The following is a 25,480-nucleotide window of genomic DNA, read 5'->3' as shown; positions in this document are numbered from 1 at the left end:
CTAGTTCTCACATCATTGTTCAATATGGTATGTGTCTGTATCCTGCTATCCTTAAGACTTATTAGCAAATACCCTATTTAGGTTTCACTAACATTAGAAAATATAGAAGTGACGTCTTTGACTCATATTCCTGCTGCTTGTAACTACATTTGAAGTGAGGTTGATTTCATTGTAAGAGCCAACGAAAAGCAAAAACAAGGACCCATTTAATGATTTCGTTTCCATAATTTGTCTTTTTTCATTTAATTGCTTATATGTACTATTTAAGTTTATAAATTATGTTCCTAAAGTCTTGGTTGAAAATTATTATTTAGATTTCTATTTAGTCTTGTGCATTTCATGAGTAAAATTAATCAAGAAAGGCTATTCTGTTGCTCTGTAGAAAGCTAATGATAGCTTTTCTCTATTTATCAGTATCAAGCAAATATAGTTACAAGAGAATATGTATAGTAGATGCAACAAAGTTTGTATCGAACAAATTGTTAGCGGTTAGCAGAATTAGGAATTTGACCAGAAAAATTCTTCCATTTGTCCCCATCCCTTGTAATTTGTGCTAAGTGAACTGAGGAAGTACTAATAACTGAACCAGCTAATGAGCACTTGATAATTACAGGTTCCAAACATTGTTAAAGCTCTGCACAAACAGATGAAAGAGAAAAGCGTGAAGACCCGACAGTGTTGTTTTAACATGTTAACTGAACTGGTAAATGTATTACCCGGGGCCCTAACGCAACACATTCCTGTACTTGTACCAGGTATGCAAGAAATAGTATATCACTTTTGGGAATTATTAAGACTTAGATAAGCTTAAATAATTGTTTCCTTGAAAAGGATGATTTGTGACAACTTAATTTGCACATGGAACTAACTTTTTAATAGGAATATTGAATATCTAAAGTTAAAAGTAAAAAGTTTAAAACCATACCCTAAAATATTTTACTTTAATATTTATCAGAGCTTGTGGAATTTCTATTACTTTAGAGATAATATAAAGTGGAAACTTCAGCAGTCTTTTAGGGATTAGTTTTATATTTTCGCTTTCATAAAGTTGTCATGCATAAAAAGACTGGATTTTTCTTTTTTGGTTGGGTTTTTAGGAATCATTTTCTCACTGAATGATAAATCAAGCTCATCAAATTTGAAGATCGATGCTTTGTCCTGTCTGTATGTAATCCTCTGTAACCACTCTCCTCAAGTCTTCCATCCTCACGTTCAAGCTTTGGTCCCCCCAGTGGTGGCTTGTGTTGGAGACCCATTTTACAAGATTACATCTGAAGCTCTTCTTGTTACTCAACAACTTGTCAAAGTAATTCGTCCTTTAGATCAGCCTTCCTCGTTTGATGCGACTCCTTACATCAAAGATCTATTTACCTGTACCATTAAGAGGTTAAAAGCAGCTGACATTGATCAGGAAGTCAAGGAAAGGGCTATTTCCTGTATGGGACAAATTATTTGCAACCTTGGAGACAATTTGGGCTCTGATTTGCCTAATACACTTCAGATTTTCTTGGAGAGACTGAAGAACGAGATTACACGGCTAACCACAGTGAAGGCGTTGACACTGATTGCCGGGTCCCCTTTGAAGATAGATTTGAGGCCTGTCCTGGGAGAAGGGGTGCCTATCCTTGCCTCGTTCCTCAGGAAAAACCAGAGAGCTTTGAAACTGGGCACGCTTTCTGCTCTAGATATTCTAATTAAAAACTACAGTGACAGCTTGACTGCTGCCATGATTGATGCAGTTCTAGATGAGCTCCCACCTCTTATCAGCGAGAGTGATATGCATGTTTCACAGATGGCGATCAGTTTTCTAACCACACTAGCAAAAGTGTATCCCTCCTCCCTTTCAAAGATAAGTGGATCCATTCTCAATGAACTTATTGGACTTGTTAGATCACCTTTATTGCAAGGGGGAGCTCTTAGCGCCATGCTAGACTTTTTCCAAGCTCTGGTTGTTACTGGAACAAATAATCTAGGATATATGGATTTGTTGCGCATGCTCACTGGCCCAGTTTATTCTCAGAGCACAGCTCTTACTCATAAGCAGTCTTATTATTCTATTGCCAAATGTGTAGCTGCTCTTACTCGAGCATGCCCTAAAGAAGGACCAGCTGTAGTAGGTCAGTTTATTCAAGATGTGAAGAACTCAAGGTCTACAGATTCAATTCGCCTCTTAGCTCTACTGTCTCTTGGAGAAGTTGGGCATCATATTGACTTAAGTGGGCAGCTGGAACTAAAGTCTGTCATATTAGAAGCCTTCTCATCTCCTAGTGAAGAAGTCAAATCAGCTGCATCCTATGCATTAGGCAGCATTAGTGTGGGCAACCTTCCTGAATACCTGCCGTTTGTCTTACAAGAAATAACCAGTCAACCCAAAAGGCAGTATCTACTGCTTCATTCCTTGAAGGAAATTATTAGCTCTGCATCAGTGGTGGGCCTTAAACCGTATGTTGAAAACATCTGGGCCTTATTGCTAAAGCACTGTGAGTGTGCAGAAGAAGGAACCAGAAATGTTGTTGCTGAATGTCTAGGCAAACTCACTCTAATTGATCCAGAAACTCTCCTTCCACGGCTTAAGGGGTATTTAATATCAGGTGGGTACCTAGATTTTCTTATTTAAGAAAATTTTTATTTTTAAAAATTTTTGACTGGAGAAAAATGGCCTCACAGTGTTGTATTGATTTCTGCTGTACAACAACATGAATCAGTCATAATTACATATATACATTATATATATCTCCCCTCCCTTTTGAGCCTCTCCCCTTCCCTTCCCCCCAAAAATTCTTATTAGTATTTGGTTGCCTGGAAAGATGACTAATGCTGTATCTTGTTACATGTAGAACTTATGATATGGAGCCATGTTCAAATGATATTTTGTTGTTTAAAAGAATTGGAGTGTAGTTAGATAATGATTAAATAAATCTGGTGTCAATTCTAGTGTTGAATATATTTTAATGTTACTCTCTTGTCTTAATGTTGAAAAGATAGATGTCTCTTGAATTGATAAAGCCAGAGTACCATGCTTATATTAATTACAGTACTAAAATTGGTGAACTAAGTTCAAATGAAAAATTCTGGGAACAGTTTTCAGATTTACTAGTGTTAACCCTTATTATCCAAGGAGAAGGTAATAATGGCCATTCATTCTTAGAAATTGCTTCCATTTTTAATAAAAAATTTGATAATCTTATCTGCTGATGTGGTTAAACCAGTTCCCTTTTAGGAGGGGTAGATCCTTCACTGCTGGTTTCTCAGGCTGCCTCCTTGGAAGAAATTGTTCCTTTTGAGATCTAGCGAGATTATATTTCACAAAATGAATAAACTTTGCTCCACTAGTATCCTGAGGGAAAGAAGAAATACCCTTCTTGATCAGAGAAGGAATTTTAAGGAGTTACAGACACTGATGTTACTTGAAGTGGTTTGAAAATGATAAAGATGTCCATGGATTTTAGCGGACTTAAATACCAGTAGACTTAAAATTTATTTTTAATTAGGTTCATCATATGCCCGAAGCTCAGTGGTTACAGCTGTGAAGTTTACTATTTCTGATCATCCACAACCTATTGATCCACTATTAAAGAACTGCATAGGTAAGTGGAAATGAAGATGAAAATACTGCATAAATAGTAGTTAATTGTCAAAACCCAAATCATTTCAGTAGCTAAATATATCTCCAAGGAACTAAAATACTTTTAAGGATCTGGTAATTGTTTCATTAAAAACATAATTTTGCAAATAATTGAAATTAGGTAAATATGCTAGGATGTCTTTAAAGTCAACTACACATTTGATGATAGTGTTTTGGAAATGACCTAAAGTAAACTAATGGGTAAAGGGAAGTGTTACGTGAGCTGACCAGTCTGAAGTTCTTCCCAGTTGTACATGAATCTCATTTGAGCTGTGATGCCTGAATTTTCTGTTATTACTTATATCCCTCTAGCTCCCAAGGGGCTCTGTGGAGGCTTCTAAATTTAAGGTGGAAATTTAAGACTAAAAAAGATAATTCTTGAGGTATTTAGCCCTGTCAGCCTAAGAAGAGATAACCAAGAAAGAAAAAGGTCGTCTCTATTATTTTTCATGATTTTATAACTTCCTACGTTGTTTTCATCATCAGTTTCCCTAGAGTCTTTAGTAGCTTAATTCTTCATGTTTTCTTGACAAAAGAATGGGGATATCAGCAGAGAGGATAGAGGGGTATGCATAGAAACTTAGCCGCTTCATTCCATTCTGCTGTGGGCCAGAAGGGGTAAAAACACAGTCTAAATGAACTACACAAAGGGATTACTAGTTCAGAGTAAGAGGGACATAGAGAATAAATGGATGCGAATGCTGAGATGTAGAGATAATTCATAGGAAGTCTCTGTCAGAAGATTCTTGCCTTTGTTCTCCTCCTCTCTTTTTTCTTTGTTTACTCTCAATTTTGGCATTACACAAGATAAAACAAAGGAAGAGACCTGTGCCAGATCTCAAGAGACATCTTTCTAGGTTGACAACAGTCAGCAAGTGTGCGTCACTGGTGTAGTTACTCAGTTAGATGATGATCATTCTGGTTGTTTAAAATTGAAATTCCTAGACCAAGTTGTTGGGGACCACTGATCCTAGATTGTGTCACTATTTTTCCATAATGATAACAGTACTTTAGGAGCTTTACTTAAAAGCAATTTACCATCATAGTAATTCTAAACAGACCGAGGTGAGGAGCTTTAAATTCATTTTGAACACAAGCTGTCTCTCAACCTTTTTTGTAGTCAGAACTTGCCTGGGTGATCAGTCTTGAGGTTACCAATCTATGATGTTTGAAGCTTTTGTTTCATTTCCCATTTTATCAAATTGCTGTTGTGATACATTTAAGTCTTCTGGCACCTTTTCCCCACCATGTATTCTAAAAGATTACTTATCATAGGGTTGAGATAACATATTGATGAATAGCTACGAATGAATACATGTGCCAGACCCTGTGTTCAGTAACGTACATGCTATTTATTCTGTTCCGTGGCCCTGAAAGTTTATAATTCTCACTTTATAAACTGGGAAACTGAGGCTCTTGCCTATGATAAATTGCTAAAAGTCAGTCTTACAGTTGACAAGTGAAGCGGTTTGGATCACCGTCTGTGTGACTCCAGAGATCTTCGCACTATATTCTTTCCCCCATGTGCAAGAACAGTCAGACTTATATCTGTGTTTAGAGTGCCTGGGCACTTTCTCTAGTTAACTTTTGTCTTATGTCAGGCTTCAGTTTCCTTCTTTTCTACTCTTAGACCTCTTGTCAATTTATACATTTCTTGTTAAAGATAAAAATAAGCTTTTGGAGGCACATTTCTCTGTCATCTGATAAATTGTACACTTGTTAACAGTATTCCAGCAGTGGATCTGTCCTTACCCTTGTTTATCTTTTGAACTCAGGTTTTAAGATTTCACCTTTGGGATGTAAACTATAGCATACATATAATGTAAACTTCATAGGAGCATAAATTTAACTTGCCCACAGCTGTATCCCCAGTGCCTCATGCCATAAATGCTCAATAAGTACTTTTTGAGTAAAAAAACAATTCCACTTCTGTTGGTAGTTTTCTTAGGGTGAGTACTAATTTTGAACTTTAAGGAGAGTCATTCATGTTACTAGTTCTTATGGTTGCTGACTCCATCACTTCTCTTTGCCACCCACCTTTTTATCAACTACTATCTATAAAAGTAATTGGGAGCTTTGGGAGCCCTCACTCCTGCATTTAAAGGTGCTGAGAATAGGAATATCAATTAAATGCACTCACATTCCGATGTGATGGTTTAACTGTTGTCAAAAGAAATTATATAGTTCACTTAGTATTTCATCATATTTCATGATCCACAATGAAGAAATAGCAATAATACCAACACTAGTAAAATAGCAATATAATGCATATTTAATTTTAAGCTTGCCATATAACTACGTTGCTTCTCTTTGACTTCTTCAGGTGATTTCCTAAAAACATTAGAAGATCCAGATTTAAATGTAAGAAGAGTAGCTTTGGTCACATTCAACTCAGCAGCACATAATAAGCCATCATTAATAAGGGATCTTCTGGATACTGTTCTTCCACACCTTTATAATGAAACAAAAGTTAGAAAGGAGCTTATAAGAGAGGTACGTTAGATTACACTGTTTACCTAAGCTTGTCTTTTACTTTCTAGAATATTTACATATCTTTGTATTTCAACAGGTAGAAATGGGTCCGTTTAAGCATACAGTTGATGATGGCCTGGATATTAGAAAGGCAGCTTTTGAGTGTATGTACACACTTCTAGATAGTTGTCTGGATAGACTTGATATCTTTGAATTTCTTAATCACGTTGAAGATGGTTTGAAGGACCATTATGACATTAAGGTGAGATGTTTGTGCCTGTTGATAAAATGTTTTAGAAGAATACTTTTTGCTAGTGACTTTCACCTTTGTAATTTACTCTTGTTATTCAGTGAGAACGATTGGTTTACTTGTCATGATTTTAGTGTGTTAGAAACTCTCTAATATGCAAACAAAGTAGCAGTGCAGTGTAATAACATCAGTTGACACATAGGAAAATCCAGAAACCTTTTCATTGGCAGAGGAAGTGAGAATCAGAGTGTTGTTAAAGGATGTTATACACAAAGCTATCTGTAGACACAACCACAAAGAAATTTTACCACCTCTTAGGCTTAGAGCATGATCTTTGCTCATAGCTGCTTTTTATCTTCCTATTTAAAATGTGAACTATAAAAGGGTGATTTGAAAAATCTTCTACTCAGGGCCTTTGATCAAGCAGGGCAGAAGTGGTAGTTGAGCAGTATTCAGCTCAACTATCAGAACTCTTACTTTGATGTTTCCATAATGTAATATGGAATAACCTGATTTTCCCAGAATTCAGTGAAAAGAGCCCTGAAAGAATAGGATCCTTCTATAATTTATAGTCTTAAGATAAAAGACTATGGGTTATTGGACTTTAATGGATTAATCTGAATAAGCAGGCTTTTTGGTTTTGTTTGTTTGTTTTTTAGAAAAATCTAAGACAGTAGAAACTTGTTATAAAGCTTTTCTTCTAGTTATCTTCTTACTGATTTTTTTCCATTTGGTGCACATGAACTTTTTGAAAAAGAGTTAGTTTATGATCCTATCCCAGTGAGTGAAGTAAAAAAAAAAAAAAAAAGTAAATTGGAAAGCTCCCCAGCTCTAAATCATGTGCAGTCAAGATTGAGAATCACTTTTCTAGTTCTGTACTCATGGACCATATGAAAGATAACTTTAGTACTTGTAGCTAAAATTTCTAAGATTTGAATTCTGTGTGATTCCAAATGGCAGACTACATAAAAATGAAACATTGTGGCACAGGCTAGTCATTTTCTTTTAAAAGCTTTGTCAGAATTTGGGATTTGTCTTTAGAAAATAAATTCAGAATCTAAATTTTGTCTTTTTTATTCATAATAGATGCTAACATTTTTGATGTTGGTGAGATTGTCTACCCTTTGTCCAAGTGCAGTGCTGCAAAGGTTGGACCGGCTTGTTGAGCCGTTACGTGCCACGTGTACAACTAAGGTAATACTGATGTGTTGCTTTAGGCCAGACTTGGTATGTTCAGGATTCTCAGTTGATTCTGTACTGTGGTTTTCCAAATTTAACTATGCTGGCACCCTGTGTAGCAGTTAGCTTCAAAAATTGTGGATGTTTTAGAAAGCTTACCACTGTTAAATGCTGTTCTTAAAAGTTTGTTGTAACAGTGTGACACATTTTTAAAGTACTGATATGGTTAAAGTGATAAGGCCACAAAAGAGGATGAAGTGTTTAATTCTGTTGGAGGAGGTGAATGGGGGTGGGAGTCATAGAAGGCTTCATATATGCACGTGACAGTATTTAAAATGGACCTTGAAAAAATCAGTATTATTTTTAGGTTCAGAAAGTGAAACAAGACTTTTCATACAAAAATGATTATATGAATTAAGGCACAGAGATTTCAGTACATGACATGTTTGAAGAATAATGAACAAATATGGTAACATCAAACAGTAGTTTGATGGACGACAAAGTAGGACTTGCTAAGCAGATCCTACTCTGGTTTTTATAATGGGCCTTATATAAAATATTCCCTTAAAAGGAGACAGCTATTGCTAAAAAAGTTTCAAAACACCTCTGCTTGAAGAATAATGTGCCTTTTGGATCTATGCAAGAGTAGCTTTGCTTTATTTTTATGTGCTTAGATTTTGTTGGTATAAGAGCTGCCTTTTATAGCATGTAATATAAATTTACTCAATGTTCCAGGTAAAAGCAAACTCAGTAAAGCAGGAGTTTGAAAAGCAAGATGAACTAAAGCGATCTGCCATGAGAGCAGTGGCAGCGCTGCTAACCATTCCAGAAGCAGAGAAGAGTCCCCTGATGAGTGAGTTCCAGTCGCAGATCAGTTCTAACCCTGAGCTGGCAGCCATCTTTGAGAGTATCCAGAAAGATTCATCATCCACTAACTTGGAATCAATGGACACTAGTTAGATATTTGTTCAACCTGGGACCATTACATTGACCATATGATGCACTGATTTGACAGGTTAATCATAAGACATGAAAAGAGAAGTATCTAAAAGCTTCAAAATGTTCCACTTTTTTTTTTTCCCTTCGTGGAGACAGTTTGACTTTCTTCCATTGTTGTTTTTGTAGCATTTATTTCAGAAATATGTATTTCCATAATCCAGAGGTTGTAAAACCACTAATGTTTTTAGTGGTTAGGGCAACATTTAAAATGACAACTAAACGTTAGGATTGATGGAGATAGGGTCCAGTATATTTACCCTGTAATGTTTAGGATTAAAATGTTAAAATTTTGTGACCATGAATTTCTTTCTTTTATAAATTTTCTCTTATTTAAAAATCAAAAATTCTGCAAGACAAAAACCATGTTTCTTTTTCTTGTGTAACTTTGTTTCAGCAACATAAATTGATTTTTAGCTGGCAGACGAGAATTACCTGTGTAAGACTTGTTACATCTCAGAGGGGTTGGCGGTTTACGAGAGACAGTAGGGTATCATTTTTTAAGTATGGGGATTAACAATATCCCTGTTGCGCACACTAATTTTGCATGAGCAAGTTTGCAAATATGTATTGTCTGTAAAGCAGCATGTGCAGATTATTCATAATACAAAAGTTAAAATAAGTATTATTGTATTAGTGCAATTTTCAGATATTTATTTTTGCACAGAAAACACGTATCTGGAGAGAGAGGGGAGTGAACTTTTGAAACTTTGGTTTTCTTCATGCCAGTGTGAATTTGCGGGTGTTTTCAGCAAATCAAGTCAAAACAACAATTTGCCACTTTTTCTATTATAAATTTTCTTAGACATTTAAAATTTGAATATTTAAGTACTCAGTTTTTCTTGGTTACCCATTTGTGTGTGTGCATTTCCCCTTAGAAATTCTTAGTCAGATTTTTCTTTGATTTCCTTTGGACCTCTACATTCCATATCAAACGATTCTAATAACTGTATGCGTGTGAATTTTATTTTTTGGAAAATTCTGAAGCTGGCTATCACAGGTTTGTTAGCTAATAATAGTATTTTCCTTTAGTTGAGTGAGATTTTTTTCCCCCCCCTTTCTTCTAGAGTTAATTTACATATTGTATTTGGTAAGTGTTGACTACTCCTGATGAGAGGATCTGTGCTTGGGGGGAAGCAAAGCTTTGCAGTACCTTATATTGTAGTTAAAATTTTATTTAACATATCCTTCAGTGAGCTCCTTTCACACTGTAGCCTATTCCTTCAAATTTGTGGTGCTCCTGTAAACAGTAAGAACTAACTTCTGAAATAAAAGACATCTCCTAATGCTGTGCAAACATAGTTTACATGTATTGAAGGAGGCAGTTGTTGAGTGATGAATTTTAAGCATTCAGATATTTGAAAACTGCACCCTTTATTTTTGAAACTGTGAATTAGAAATATTTTTCCTGCTGTTTGACTTACCTGCTTTAACATGCAAATATGAGGTGATTTTAATTGATAACATACTGTGGTTATTAGATGAACAGCTTAACTTCAAGTATTCAGATGATCGTGCATAAGACTTCATTACCAGTAAGGATTTTGATTAGTATGTGGACATGAAACGTTACATGAAGTTGGCACTGTTTCAGAGTGTGTGGCAGGTGATAATCATACCATAATTTGCAAAAAACTGTAATAGAAATTTATTTCAAGCTGTTAGTATATTATGTACTATGCATTACCGTGGTATAGATGTTGTGGATATATTTTAAGTATTTGGTTTCACGGTTTCACAATAAATTACAATACTATAGGCTCTAGGACCAAATAGGAGACTGACATGCATATGTTGTGTGAATGTCTTAGTTAATTGAAGTTAAATCCAAACTCTTTTCACATATTGGATTTCACCTTCAGTTTTTTTTATCTTCTGAAATGCTTGTAGTTTTTTGTTTTTTGAGTTTTGCAAAATGGCTAATTTTTCTAATATAGGTGAAATTCTAGTCTTTTAACAAAAGAGGTTCTGCTCTTTTCTAGTAGTCGATATGATTTGTGTTTATATATATGATATATATTATAATGTATATATTCACATATATAACAAAATTAGTAAAAGAAGAATACTCAAATTTTAAATGCTAAGCCGTGCGGATCAAATTCATACTTCTAGTGGGTGATGTCCTGGTTCTGGAAGGTGTGGGTTCAGTCACAATCTATCACTCATACTGCTTACTGGTCTTTTAATAATTATTTGGAAGTTCTGCTTAGCAGTTCTGCACATGATGGTTCCTCAGGAGAATAAAACAGCTGTTCACTGATGAGGACATTTAAATTGTTTAGATTTAACCAAGTTCTTTTCAAAGACAGTTCAATATGGGTTGTTTTTAAGTTGTTACGTTATGAAACTAAGGCAGAAAGGAAATTTGATATGGCAAAGCCTAACCTAAAAAAGTCAGTTGCACTGCATGATAATTTTTAAAATGTGGTCATATATTAATTAATGATATCTAAAGCTGCTTAACCATTGGGAATTCTTCACAAATTGGAATATGGAGACTTCAACAAATGTTTGATATTTACATAATTTTTATATAACCATAAATAACCAGGTCATTTTTTTGTTTGTTTTTGCACTTTTGTTGGGTAAATGATAAATAACATGGGCATATCTAACCGGTTTTAAAGGCATATTCTGATACCTTTTATATCTAACTCAGTTTCAGATATGTGAATATGATTATATAGATAGGCATGATTGAAGTTTAATGAAATACACAAGATCCTCAGTCAGAAAATTCAGTTAACTAGTTAATAATCCTTTTAAGATGTATTTAACCACATGACAGAGAAATATAGTAATGTTGACAGTTTTTTAGAAGTTAAAATAACATTTTCTGCCAAGGTAAAAAATTCTACCAAAAACTTAAGTTGTAAAAATTAACTGCCAGTCTCTAGATATATTATACTTAGTAAATATTTTTATACTAAAGAGCTTTAAAATTTCAGCAGATGTTGATTCTAGCTCTTAAATCCTAATTTTTAAATTACTGCCACTCCAGACTCGCACATGTTTTTGAAATTTTAATTTATCCTTTGTGAAATGGAAAATGGACAGTAGTAACAACAGTTCGATTTTACTGTTTGGGAGAAGGATATTCTGGTTTTAACGGATTTTTTTTTTCTAGTTAATTAAGTAAAACTCCTAATACCTTTGGCTACAAAATGGAACACATTGGAAATAATCATGTGGCAAGCTACCAAAAGTTCACCATGTGTGGTCGTTTTCTTAAGAAGTATGCACACTGAAATTATTTTCCCTTTATAGTACAGTAAGTTGCTGATTTTCCTATTAATACTAGAAAAATAAGACTTTGTGAACACCTGTAGTTTAGGCAAGAGTTATCAGCAATATGTTTTTGCTGTTTGTAACTTTCAAAGTTAGCTCTTAATTGAAAATGGAATTTGTTTTTCACAAAAATCAACTTTAATTAAAACTAATGGGAGTATTGCAGGTAATTTTACTTTGTTAGACTTCGTAATGTTAATGTGTCAGAATGCTTTTTAGTGGAGAAAGTGTGGATACCCTGACCTCTTTGTACTTTTTAGTTCTGATCTTAAATGATTATTAGTGATTATTTTGGCAAATTGAATTGTGTCACCGAAGTCTTAGATGAGAAAAGGCTATCTGAAATTTCTTTCTAAATTAGGTTGTGTTGGAATTAGTGTATTTAACCATTATCAGTAACTTAGTGGTTGATGCACATTGATTTTATTCTAGAATGCTCTCTCACAGGGAAATTCTGAAGAATTGTATTATGGAATTGGTTAATATATGATACCATGATGACCTCATGATTTAATAGCCTGTAATAATCCTGTTACTTTGAAAAGCTGTTTTACTTGTTTCATAGACATTTCATTTTTAATATAAACCCAACTGCTTACATGGGTCAGGGCAGCTAAATATGTGTGATGGTATCTTAACTATAACCCTAATGCAGTATTGTTAAGAAACCAGATGTGTGCTTTGCTTGGAATCCTCATCATCCATGAACTAAATTAGGCATTCCTAAAAGGTCTAGAAATAAACTCCTAGTTTCTTATTCTAGAAATCAGTTTAGACTTTAGTAGAAAAATGCATGTTCTTTTAAGATCAGGATTTCTCAGCCTAGCACTAACATTTTGGACTGAATCATTCTGTGTCATGGGGGCTGCCCTGTGCATTGTAAAATAATAACATCCCTGAGCTCTCCCCGCTTAGATACTTGTAGTACCATCAACAACCCTCAGTTGTGCAACCAAAATTGTCTCCATATATTGCCAAATGTCCCCAGGGGAGTAGGGAAAGAGGGGGAGAGTGCAAAATTGCCCCAGTTGAACCACTATTATAGAGAGCCTTTTCTTGTTAGCTATAACCAACTGAGATTCTGTACACGCAGAAGTTTTCATTCTTGGTGTCAGTTCATCTTTCTAACTAAATTTAAATACACTGTACTGTTTTCAATCTATTTTCTTCCACCAAATTAATTAGAACTATCATGATGTAGTGAAAATATTTCTATTCTATATTACAACCTCCTCTGATTTAAATGGATGGTCTTTATTAAACCACTTAATATACTGGCTTTTTTTTTTTTTTCCTGGCTGTAAAGTGCTTCCTCATGCTGAAGGAAATAAGAGTATAAAAGGGGCTTCTACTGTACCAGGCAATGTGAGGCAGTGAGTGCTTTGCAATTGATGTACGATATAAAAGGGCAGCTAGTACACTTGGGTTCTTAAAAGGTGGAGTTTCAAAATTACTCATTTATATTCTCAAGAGAACAATTTAGTTCAAGAAAGTAAATACAATGAACAAAGACTTGCTTTCCAGTACAGGTAATTTCCTGTTTAGCTGTAATATTTAAAGACATGCCGAATAGTGATTTTGGGGGAGTATAATTTCAAAATTATATATTTGAACTTTAAACCTGACTAGCACATTTTTGCTATTTTTCTAGGATTAGTTGATGTTTGCAGACAAAAAAATCTTTGTGAATAAAAACTGGTTGGTGGGAGGCAAGTGGCAGAAAAACTATCACAAATCAGGTTGCTTATTCTTTGAAACACAATCATTGAGTGAGTCTTTCAAATTTCTGAACCATTTTAGTCCCTCTTAGCAGAACTGGCATAAACAAATATAAAACTGAATTTCCTTTTACATGATTTTTTTGAAGTATTCATGAGGCTGATTGGTCAACAGTTTTAGTAAGTTCAGAATGCTCATTTTGGAAACCTTGAAAATTCAGTCTTTAAAACCTACATTTAAAAGATGTAGAAATTTGTTTCAGTATCAGTTGCATTCGCAGAGGAACATGTGTGTACCCAGAGGAGATGGCCCACTGCTGGTCTGTACTGCTATATCCCCTGCTTACAGTGTTCAAGATTTATGTAAAAGTTACTATCATGCCTTCATCCTTCTAAGTGGATCAAAGTTATTTACCTTTCCCCTCCTTTGCCTTGCTACCAATACTCTTTAGTACTATGTGCTTGCCACTGGAGACAGTACGGGGAAAACACGCATATGTGTACGATCTATGGCACGGGTTCCTGGTCTCGGCTTGAGGACAAACCCTAGCCAGGGAAGTCATGGACTCCATGTAATGAGAGCAGGATTAGCAAAAGCAGAGAGACAGCGGTCATGGTGTTTCAGAAGCTGAATATGGCTTAGGGTGGAATGGGAGAGGCCAGGGTGGGCAGATGTTATAGAGGGCTTTGTAAACATTGTGGATTTAATTTCAGGGGTGAGGTGATGGCAAACCTAGAAATACTTAGGTGCACTTTAAAGAATGGATTGGAAGGAACGTAAGACATTTGTTGATGAATTAGGACATTAATAAACTGTATGAAAGGGAATGTTGTGCTGAACCTGTATAAGTTTAGAGGGGCACTCAGGGTGTTTGAAATGAAATTGACAGTACAACAGTTGATTGGTTGCTGGGAATAAGCACAGTTATATTATGCTGCAATACAAACAGTCCCCAAAATGGGTGGTTCAGAATACGTTATCATTCTGCATAATATTGTGGTTAGCACCTCACAGGGACCCTGGATAACCAAGCTGCCCCTGGGAATGTGAGTTGCTGTGGCAGAGGCACAGAGAGTCATTTCTGTCAGCTAGGGCTTTCCCGTGGGCAAGAAGTCGTAAGGTCATGCCTAACAGTTAAATACTTGTTCATGAGGCCTTGGTGAGAATAGTCAGCTCTGTTGAGGGCCCTTTTTTGACAGGCAAAATGTGGGCAGAAGAGTTAGGTCGTGGTAAACAACTCACAGACGTTCCTACCTATTCTTACAAGATTTTTCAATCACCCCGCCACTGAGTTGCTTCTAAGCGTTTCCTGCACTCAATGGGTCCTCTCCATCTTTTCCATATCTTCTACAACCATCTTCACACCTTCCAGAGTGACAGATTTTGTTACCAGCTGTGGCTCCCAGGCCCATAGGAAATGGATCATCTACCTCAAGCATTTTTTTTGTTTATCTTCACATTTCAAGTTGTATACAAAAACAGCAGTCTCCTACAAGTGCCAGCAATTTTTATGTTTTCTGAAGTGTAATTATGTAGGTACCATTCAATGTTGTCTTTGGTTTTGATCAAACTTTGTCTCTGCTACCGCTCTGAAGGCTACAAGCTTAGATATTCTCATCCAGAGCTGTTTGAACTTAAACTCTGTCTTACTCTAACTGCAATCTCCTGTTCATCAGGGTCTGCCTTCACTTGCTCTAAATTGACTTTTGACCTCAGAGTCCTGTGATCTATATTTCCCACCATTTTCTGTTTCTTTTATCCTTTGTCTTTACCTAATCTGGATCTCCTGGGTTTTGTAAATGATTTATTCATGAAATACTTGTCCTTTTATTGCATCTAGGGATGCCCCCTCCCCCATTCCTTAAATCTTTAAGTATTACACTTAACCCTGTCTCCATACCCCATGGATTACCATTAACATCATTTTGTCAATAAAATTAAGGCCATTTTCTAGTCCTTCCACCTAAGAATCTCACATCCATTCCTATCTTTACATCCTCATCTCAGAGGTTGAGTTGGTTGTCCTTTGCTCAAGTCCAAGCTTTCTCCCAGAGCCTGCCTTCCTCCAGCCTGTCCCAGAAGAAAGTGAAAGTTGCTCAGTTGTGTCCGACTGTTTGCTACCCCATGGAATATACAATCCATGGAATTCTCCAGGCTAGAATACTGGAGTGGGTAGCCTTTCCCTTCTCCAGGTGATCTTCCCAACCCAGGGATGAAACCCAGGTCTCCCGCGTTGCAGGCGGATTCTTTGCCAGCTGAGCCCCAAGGGAAGCCCCCAGCCTGTCCCAGTCTTCGGTTAAATCAGTCCTCCTCCTCTTCCCTTTATCTTCAGTACCACTAACACTAGTTCCATCTGCTGGACCCTCAGAAATACCCTGAAATCTCATCTAAAAAGACTTAAATGTTTTTTTATTGTATCTTCTACAAGATACCATCTCTGTAGAGAACTAGGTATGCTTTCCTGATTTTTTGTGTTTTCACTTTAATCTGGCTCTCATCCCTCTATAGGTGATGATTACAAACCAATTACAGTGAAGCCTTAGATGCCAAAATGGTCTTCAGTCTTTTTTCTTACCTGAACTCAGATTGGTACCAGTATTGTTGATCACTCCCTCCATGAGACTGACTACCTGTTGCCTTGACTTCTAGGATGTTACTGTGTTCAGGGGGCTTCTTGATACCTATGAGGCCACTGTATCTTAGTTTTGCTAAAATATTATTCACTAGGCCCTTCAGTTCACGTCTTCTCATTATATATAATCCTCCCTGGATCATCTCATCCATCTCTCATGGTTTACATGTTGATTACTAAATCTGTAAACCTTAGTCCTGTATTTCAGACTTATATCAAATCACTTACTGGACACCCCATAAAGGTATCTCAAACACAGGATAGCTAAACCTGAACTCAGCATCTTCCCCTGGTTTTTCCCAGTTTTTCTGTCTTTGCTGTTGGCAACCCATTTATCCAACCACTCAAGCTGGAAATCTTAACACAAGTTTGGAGGCAAAAAGTGGTAAATAACAAAGAATATAAAAATGCCTGCTGCCAGACATCTGGCTTCTGTCTTTTAATCTTGGCTCAATAGTAGCTATTTGACTTTGGTAAATTACTTAGCCTCAATTTCTTCATCTAAAAGTAGCTACCTTATTGGTTTAAATAGGAATACTTGTAAAGCACTTAAAACTGCCTGGTACCTAGTGTGGTATATAATTGTTAACTCTTACTAACTTCTGCTAATTTTATTTGCTAAATATTTCTCAGGTCATCCATCCCCAGTACTGTGTGTTCAAGACCTCATTTCTTCATCTGTTGATTGGATGACTGCAGATGTTTCTTAATTGGTATTTCGGTTCACTCAGGAAACTAATTTCTTAAGTACTTAGCTAGGTCCTGCCAGGCCTGCAAAGGCAGGTGAGAGACCATATCTGACATAAAGAAGTGCTGGTTACCAGGAGAAAACTGGCGTCATAAACACCACAGAATTCTACTATATAAGAATTATATTCAGGGGACAGAGTGGGTAACAATAGAGGATGCGATCCATTCTACATGGGGCGGAAAAGGTTCTTGGAAGAGATGAAATGTCTTGAGGTAAGAAATAGCAACCCACTCCAGTGTTCTTGCCTCGAGAATCCCAAGGATGGGGTCGCACAGAGTCGGACACGACTGAAGTGACTTAGCAGCAAGAGGTATTTTACCTTGGAAGAGTTGTTTTCAAGTGAGTGTGCATCACAGTTAACCACGAGGGCTTGTTAGAATGGATCGCTGGGCCCTCCAGAGGGTCTGGTTCCATAGGTTGGAGTGGGGCACAATAATTTGCTTTTTTTTTTTTTTTTTGTCCTTTACGTTGACAGTCCTGATGCCTTTCCAGACCACACTTTGGGACCCGCTGCCTTAGGATACCCAGAGAGCATTCATTCCCAAGGCCGCTCAGCTGCCAAGACCATGGTCTTGACCATTCATAGTCTTGTGCTATATCCTTCAATGACTCCTTTTTACCTATAAGGGCAAGTAAAAGTTCTAGACCTGGCTACTGTCAGCCTCTTTAGCCTCAGCATCTGTCACACCTAGGAGTCACCTTTATCCTCAGGCAAGGGTGAAATATTTCTCTCAGCCACCATGCTGCTCTTAACCTTTATACCTTTGTTAAAGCTATACCTTTTGCCTGGATATCTTGCTTTTTTCATTTTATGTGTTGTTCAGTCACGAAGTTATGTCCAGCTCTGCAATCCCATGGACTGTAGCCTGCCAGGCCTCTCTGTCCATGGGATTTCCTAGGCAAGAATACTGGAGGGGGTTGCCATTTCCTTCTCCAGGGATTCTTCCCAGACCAGGGATTGAACCTGTGTCTCCTGCATTAGCAGGTGAATTCTTTACCACTGAGCCACCAGGGAAGCCCTTCCTTTACGTAGTCGGCTGCTGTCCTGTAGGCTGAGTCAAGGACTGCAGAAGCCTCCCATGATGCCAGTTGTCAAGGACATAATCAAGGGGCCAGCTCCCAACTTTAGAGCCTGTTCCCCCTTTTGTGCATGTAATATAGTTCAATTTCTTTAGAAAGTACCTCTCTTCTAACATTATGCAAACATTGCTGAGTGGTGGAGGATGGTTGGGAAGAGCTGAGGGGGCTAATTGTTCACAGACAGCCCTTTATGTAAAACAGTACCGCCAACAACCTTGTCCCTCTCTGTACCCAATGTCTCACAGGTTCGAGTCCTTTCTGAAGCTTGACTGGACGGAAAGGATCCCTGCTTTTCTGGTTTGTAACTTCTCTAATGCCTCCTTGCTTCTTATCTTCTAGGAATTTGTCAGAATTTTTGAGCTACATGGGCCTTCCCTTCTGCTCTATATATTATTTTGGATTTATTTCCATTCACAGATGTTTACTGTCATTTCAGTAGAATTTGGAGACAATAAATAGCACATTAAGTTGGTCTGCCATCTTGGAGCTTCTGTTTTTTTCTTTAAGTCTTCTCTAATATTTTAATGAGAAACATAAAATAGATGTTAAAGAGTTTAGGCTCTAAACTTGGGTTCACATCTGACCATACCATCCCTTAGTTGTGGCACTTTGGGTAACTTGTTAATATCTTTGTTCTCCCATCTGTAAAATGGATATGTACTAGCTGCAAAGAATTGTTAAGAAGGTTAACATATATAAAGAAGATGAAACACAGTAAGCAACAAATGTATATGGGAAAATATGTTAAATCATGAATGACTGACTATAGGAGCTTAATAGTCCACTCTGATTTTTCTTATGCTGTTTTTGATGATTAATTGGGCTTTTTGTAAAGAGGGAGAGGGATGTTATAAAATGTAAATTGAGAGAAACTTTTTAGTCACTCTTGAAAATATTAGGATGCCTCAGTATTAGAAACTGTCAGCATAAACTAATGTTATTTTTTGGCTGCACTGGGTCTCTCTAGTTGTGGTGCGTGAGCTGCTCATGGCAGGCTGCTTTAGTTGCAGTGTGCAGAGCGTGAGCTCTAGAGCACGTGGGCTCTGTTGCCCTGTGGCATGTGGAATCTCAGTTTCCCAACCAGGGATTATACCCACGTCTCCTGCACCTTGGCCACCCGATGTGAAGAACTGACTCATTTATAAAAAGACCCTGATGCTGGGAAAGATTGAGGGCAGGAGGAGACGGGGACGACAGAGGATGAGATGGTTGGATGGCATCACCAACTCAATGGACATGAGTTTGAGTAAACTCCGGGAGCTGGTGATGGACAGGGAGGCCTGGTGTGCTGCAGTCCATGGTGTTGCAGAGTCGGACGCAACTGAGCTGCATTGGAAGGCAGATTCTTAACCACCAAGCCACCAGGGGAGTCCCTAAACTATTACATTATGTGTGCTCAGTTGTGTCTGATTCTTTGTGACCCCAAGGACTATAGCCCACCAGGCCCTTCTGTCCATGGGATTTCCCAGGCAAGAATACTGGAGTGGGTTGCTATTTCCTACTCCAGGGGATCTTCCCGATTGGGATTGAACCCATGTCTCCTGCATTGTCAACAGATTCTTTACCACTGTGCCACCTGGGCTTCCTAAACTTAAACTGAAGACTGGTTAGCAAAAGCCAATAAATAGTATCCTAAATGGTGAAACATTAAGCTAATTTGATTTAAAGTCAGTGCCGGACTGCCAACATTATTGTATATTTGGAGATTAAAAAAAAACAAAGATAAGGATATGAATTAGATACAGGAGGACAGTCCAAGATGCCAACACAGGAAGATCGTGGGCTCAGCTCTTCCCACTGACCTCCCAAGTCTGCAGCTACATATGGAACCATTTCCTCTGAAAGACACCTGAAAACTAGTGGAACAGCTCCTTCACGTGGCAAATGAGAAAAGGGCCACACTAAGATGGGTAGGCGAGGCTGAGACATGGTTTCACCATCAATCCATCCTTGGAAACGGAGGAAACAAACCTCCCTGAGGCATCCCACATCAGGCACCCCAACTTTGGAGACCTGTGCCTGTTACAAGCCTCCCCAATGCCTGGTTTTGAAAACCAGTGCGGCTTCAGGAGACACAAAGGGCTGTTGTGCACATGATCACTCACCCCAGGGCCCAGCGAAAAAGCAGTTGTTCGAGAGTGCCCAGGCTTTATGTGACGGAGAATTGCCAGCTAATCTTGCAGCAACCACCAGAGAGGCAGGGCCCTGCAGGGACACTTTATAGGGACAAAGGCCCTCGCAGGTGCCAATTCTTTCTTTTTCCTCAGTGGGTGCTATCCTCACCTCCTCTGTCTGGCCCACTCCGTGACACCAGTATCTCCCAGAAGGGAGCCTTTACACACATCTGATGCCCCAGTTTTCTGTGGCTGGAACTCAAAGGACACTCTGATCACCTGACTATAGAGGCCGGGGGCAGGGCTTGCATTCCTGATTCCCACGGGACTGTGACAGTCAGAGACAGTTCTTGGCAGACTACCATCCCCGGGACACTCAGACTGAAGAACACCCTGTCTTTCTGAGAAAGAGGCCAAAGAGGCAGGCTACTAGGCTAACACTCTTAGAGGCCACGGAGGTGCTCTTGGGCAACAGAGGCTGATAGACCCAACCTTTTTGCTCTTGGCCTTGCTTCAGCTCCTGGAGAGCAGCTTCGGCCCTTATCTGGTGCCCTCCTTTGTGCAGCTGCTGCCAGGGGAGATTTCTGTGTGGCCTGGCTCTGGTGGCCAGCAGGGCTTACGCTCATAGGTCTCACAGGAGTGTAACCAACAGTTCTGTAAAACCTACCAAAAGGCAAAGAATCCAGGATCTCAGTCTTTCTGTGCAAGAGGCCCATCATGATCGCAGCCTTAGGGGCAGGCTTCTGGTTAGACGCACGCACATCAAAGGGCTGAAAGTAAACCTTTGCGGAGACCTGGGAAGGTGAGCACTATCTTTGTATTCTCCCTCTGCCCAGCTCCAGAGCAGAAGTACCTCCAGGAAGGGAGCTCTTACGCATGTCTGATGTCCTGGATTTTATGGCAGGTGTGGCTGGTGTGCTTGCCCAGGAGCCAGACTTTGAACACACGAATCTGGTGGACAAAGGGGCTTATATTCCTGGGTCTCCTGGGACTGTTCAATCAGAGAGAGAGAGTGCTCAGCAGAGCATTGCACGGATGGCGGACTGAAACATAGCCCTAGTGCTTCTGTGAAGAAGCCTGTTTGCTCGTCCTAGAATTTTGGCCTAAGAGGCAGGCTTCAGGTTTGACACACATCGAGGAGGTCTACAGAGATGCTTTCAGGAAACTTAGGGTAGGGGATGCCACCTTTGCACTCTCCCTCTGCCTTGCTACAGGTGACCAGTATCTCTCAGAAAGAAGCGTATCTACTCACCTGGGGCTCCAGCCCAGGGCACACCTCTGAATCACCTGGCTTTGTGGCCAGGAGGGCTCCATTTATGGTTCCACAGGATTGTGTTTATTTGCACGCTTTAAAGCTGCAGCCCGAATGTCTGGCTCCAATTAGTGTACATCTAGGTGCTGAGCCAGAACTCCACCCTTTTAGCCCATCCACAGTACGTGGGAGTGATTAAAAATAAACTGTTCGGACACTCACAAAGATTCTAGAGACAACCAAGAGCCAAGGCAAGATTGAATGACAAGTTCATCTAATACACTTGACCACTCCTTCAGGACTGGGAGAGAGAACTGCTTCATCTGATACACAGAAATCAACACAGAGACTCAAGAAAAATGAAGACGTGAAAGAATATGTTCTAAATAACAAAAACATCAGGGAAAATTTATGAAACATATTTGATGAACAGTTCAAAGAAATGGTCATGAGAATGCTCACTGAACTTGAGAGAAAAATGGATGAACACAGAAATTCAACAAAAGTATCAAGTCATAGAGCTGAAGAATGCAATAAATACTGAAAAATATGTTAGAGGGATTCAATACAGGCTAGCTGAAGCAGAAGAAGGGATTAGTCAACTTGAAAACACAGCATGGAGCTCACCTAATCAGAGCAGCAAAAGTAAGAATAAAGTGAAGATAGCTTAAGAAAGTTATGGGACAACATCAAGTAGACCAATGAATTATATTATACAGGGACCCAGAATGAGAAGAGAGAGAAGGACAGATGACTTATTTGAAAAAATAATGACTGAAAGCTTCCCTGACTTGGGGAAGGATACAGACATCTAGATCAAAGGAGCCCAGAAAGTTCCAAATAAGAATCCAAAGAAACCCACATCGAGACACATTGTAATTAAAATGTCAAAAGTTAAAGACAAGGAGAATATATTAAACTTAAAAGGAAAAACAATTTGTTACATAGAAGGAACCCTTTACAACAGTTAGCATATTTTTCACCAGAAAATTTGCAGGCCAGAAGGGATTGACATGATATATTCAAAATGTTTAAAGACAACCTTATAGGCAGCCCCACAAAGCTATAATTCAGAAGTGGAGAGTTTTTTTCAGACAAAGCAAAGGAATTCACCACTAAACCAACCTTATCATAAACGTTAAAAGGGACTTTATGCTGAAAAGAAGAGCACGACTAATTATTGACAGGAAAATACATGAGAGTAAATTTCACTGATAAAAGTAAATATATAATAAAATTAGTGGATGAATCACTTATAAAGCTAGTATGAAGTTTGACAGACAAAAGTAGTAAAATAACTGATTACAAAATCAGGGAATACACAAGATGATAGTATAACACTGAAAGCAAAATGTGGAGGGGGAGCAAAAATTTTGAGCTTTAGAATGCATTCAAACTTATCAACTTAGGTAAGACTTTTTCTTAGAAAGAAAAGACAAAGACTTTCAAATACAGGTTATATGTAAGCTTCATGGTAATCACAAAGTGAAAACCTATGGCAGATGTACAAAAGAGAAAGAAAGGAATTTAAGTTTACCCCTGAAGAAAGTCATCAAACTATTATACAAAGAAATAGAGTGGAAGAACAAAGGAACAGAGAGAAATAACAAAACACCCAGAAAACAGTTAACAAAATGGGAATAAGCACATGCCACAAATATTTAAATATAAATGAACTAAATTCTTCCATCAAAAGATAAAGCAGGAACTTCCCAAGTGGTTCAGTGACTGAGACTCCACACTCTCAATGTAAGGAGCCTAGGTTTGATCCCTGGTCAGGGAACTAGATCCCACATGCTGCAACTAAAACTCAGCGCAGCCAAATAAATAAAAATATTAAAAAGATAAAGCAGTTGAATGGATTTTTTAAAACGTGTCTACATGCTGCCAGTAGACTCACTTCAGATATAAGGACATACACAGACTGAAAGTGAAGGGTTGGAAAAAGATATTCAATGCCAATGAAAACGGAAAGAAAGCTGAGGTTAGGGTTGTTTATATCAGACAAAATAGACTTTAAAACAGAGACTCTAATAAGGGCAAAGAAGGGCATGACAATGATAAAGCATCAATTCAACAAGAGGATATAAATTTGGAATATTTATGTGCCCAACCTAGGAGCACCTAAATATATATAGTAAATATTAACAGGCCTAAAGAGATAAAAAGACAATACAGTAATAGTAGGGGACCTTAATATTCCATTTATATCAATGGATATATCATCCAGATACATCAAAAGAAACATAAACCTGAAATTACATGTTAGACCAGATGAACTTGACATACCTAGAACATTCTATCCCAAAGCAGCACAATAGACATTTTTCTCAAGTGCATGTGGAACGTTTTCCAAGATAGATCATATGTTAGGTCCCTGGTAGCTCAGACTTTATAAAGCATCTGCCCACAGTATGGGAGACCCGGGTTCAATCCCTCGGTTGGGAAGGTCTCCTGGAGAAGGAAATGGCAACCCACTCCAGTGTTCTTGCCAGGAAAGAGCCATGGACAGAGGAGCCTGATAGGCTACAGTCCATGGGGTTGCAAAGAGTTGGACACAACTGAGCGACTTCACTTTCACTTTAGGCCACAAAAAAATGTAAATAAATTTAAGAAGATTGAAATAATATCAGACATCTTTTTCAACCACAATAGTATTAAACTAGAAATTATACAAAGAAAACAAGAAAATTAACAAATAAATAGGGATTAAACTGTACACTCCAGAATAACCAATGGGTCAAAGAAGAAATAAGAAATTTTTAAAAAAATATTTTAAGGCAAATGAAAATGGAACTAAAACATACCAAAACTTATGGGATACAGCAAAAGCAGTTCTAAGAAGTAAGTTTGTAGCAATAAATATCTACCTCAAAAAACAAGTTTCAAACAACTTAGCTTAACACCTCAAAAAACTAGAAAAAGAACAAATGAAGCCCAAAGTTAGAAGGAAGGAAATAAAGATTAGAACAGAATTAAATGAAATAGAGACTAAAAAGACAATGGAAAGGGTCAAAGAAACTAAGAACTGTTTCTTTAAAAATAGAAAAATAAATTGACAAACTTTTAGCTAGATTAGCCAAGAAAAAAATAACTCAAAATCAGAAGGAAAGAGATTTTATAGTGGATAACACAGAAATACAAAGGATCATAGGAGACTAAGCAATTATATCCCAATAAATTGGACAACTGAGGAGAGAGATAAATTCCTAGAAACATACAATGTCTAATGACTGAATTATAATGAAATAAGAAATGTGAATGAACTGAGAGTAAGGAGATTGAGTCAGTAATCAAAAACCTACCAACAAACACAAGTCCAGGACCAGATAGCTTCCCTGGTAAATTCTGTAAATTCTAGCAAACATTGAAAGAATGAACACAAATTCTTCTCAGACTGTTCCAAAAAAAAAAAAGAGAACTCTTCCAAACTTACTTTATGAGGCCAGCAATACCCTGAATTTAGAACCAGACAAGGATACCACAAGAAAATTATATGCCAATATCCCTGATGAACATAGATTTTTTTAAAACTTTCAGAAAAAAAATTAGCAAAGCAAATCAACAGTATATTAAAAGAGTCATACACCACGATCACTTGGGCTTTATCTGAGGAATACAAGGATAGTTCTACATCAACAAATAAGTAAATGTGAAATGCACATTAACAAATTGAAAGATAAAAGTCACATGATCATCTCAATAGATGCAGAAAAAATAACAAAATTCAACATCCATTTATGATTAAGAAAAAAACTCAACAAAGCAAGTATAGAGGGACTGTACCTCAACATAATAAAGGCCATATATGACAAGCCCATAGAGCTAACATCATATTCAACAGTGAAAAGCTGAAATCTCCAAGATCAGGACCAAGACAAGAATCAGGACCAAGACAATCACTACTTTTACTCAACATAGTATTGGAATTCCTAGTCACAAAAATTAGGCGCAAAAAATGAAAGACATCCAACCTAGAAAGGAAAAAGTAAAACTACCCTATATGCAGATGACGGGCTTCCCTGATAGATTGGCTGGTAAAGAATCCGCCTGTAATGCAGAAGACCCCAGTTTGATTCCTGGGTTGGGACGATCCCCTGGAGAAGGGATAGGCTACCC

At 37.8% G+C, this 25,480-nt stretch overlaps 1 protein-coding gene across 2 annotated transcripts in view; it reads left to right on the top strand.

Annotated features, from left to right (window-relative positions):
- CAND1 (cullin associated and neddylation dissociated 1) overlaps positions 1 to 9,819 on the top strand; it is a 35,664-nt gene extending 25,845 nt beyond the window's left edge. For both annotated transcript variants that reach the window (XM_043887838.1, XM_043887847.1), the window contains 7 exons: positions 614 to 755; positions 1,098 to 2,591; positions 3,492 to 3,587; positions 5,949 to 6,118; positions 6,195 to 6,359; positions 7,434 to 7,541; positions 8,262 to 9,819. In XM_043887838.1, the coding sequence (XP_043743773.1) occupies positions 614 to 755; positions 1,098 to 2,591; positions 3,492 to 3,587; positions 5,949 to 6,118; positions 6,195 to 6,359; positions 7,434 to 7,541; positions 8,262 to 8,486 (2,400 nt within the window). In that variant the 3' untranslated portion in view covers positions 8,487 to 9,819. The remainder of the gene's footprint in view (positions 1 to 613; positions 756 to 1,097; positions 2,592 to 3,491; positions 3,588 to 5,948; positions 6,119 to 6,194; positions 6,360 to 7,433; positions 7,542 to 8,261) is intronic.
- Positions 9,820 to 25,480: the final 15,661 nt, after the last annotated feature.

Source organism: Cervus elaphus, chromosome 3 (genome assembly GCF_910594005.1).
Source record: "Cervus elaphus chromosome 3, mCerEla1.1, whole genome shotgun sequence".
Classification (NCBI taxonomy): Eukaryota; Metazoa; Chordata; class Mammalia; order Artiodactyla; family Cervidae; genus Cervus; species Cervus elaphus.
Note: the sequence above shows the minus strand (reverse complement) of the source record. Positions and strands in the feature narration are given on the sequence as shown.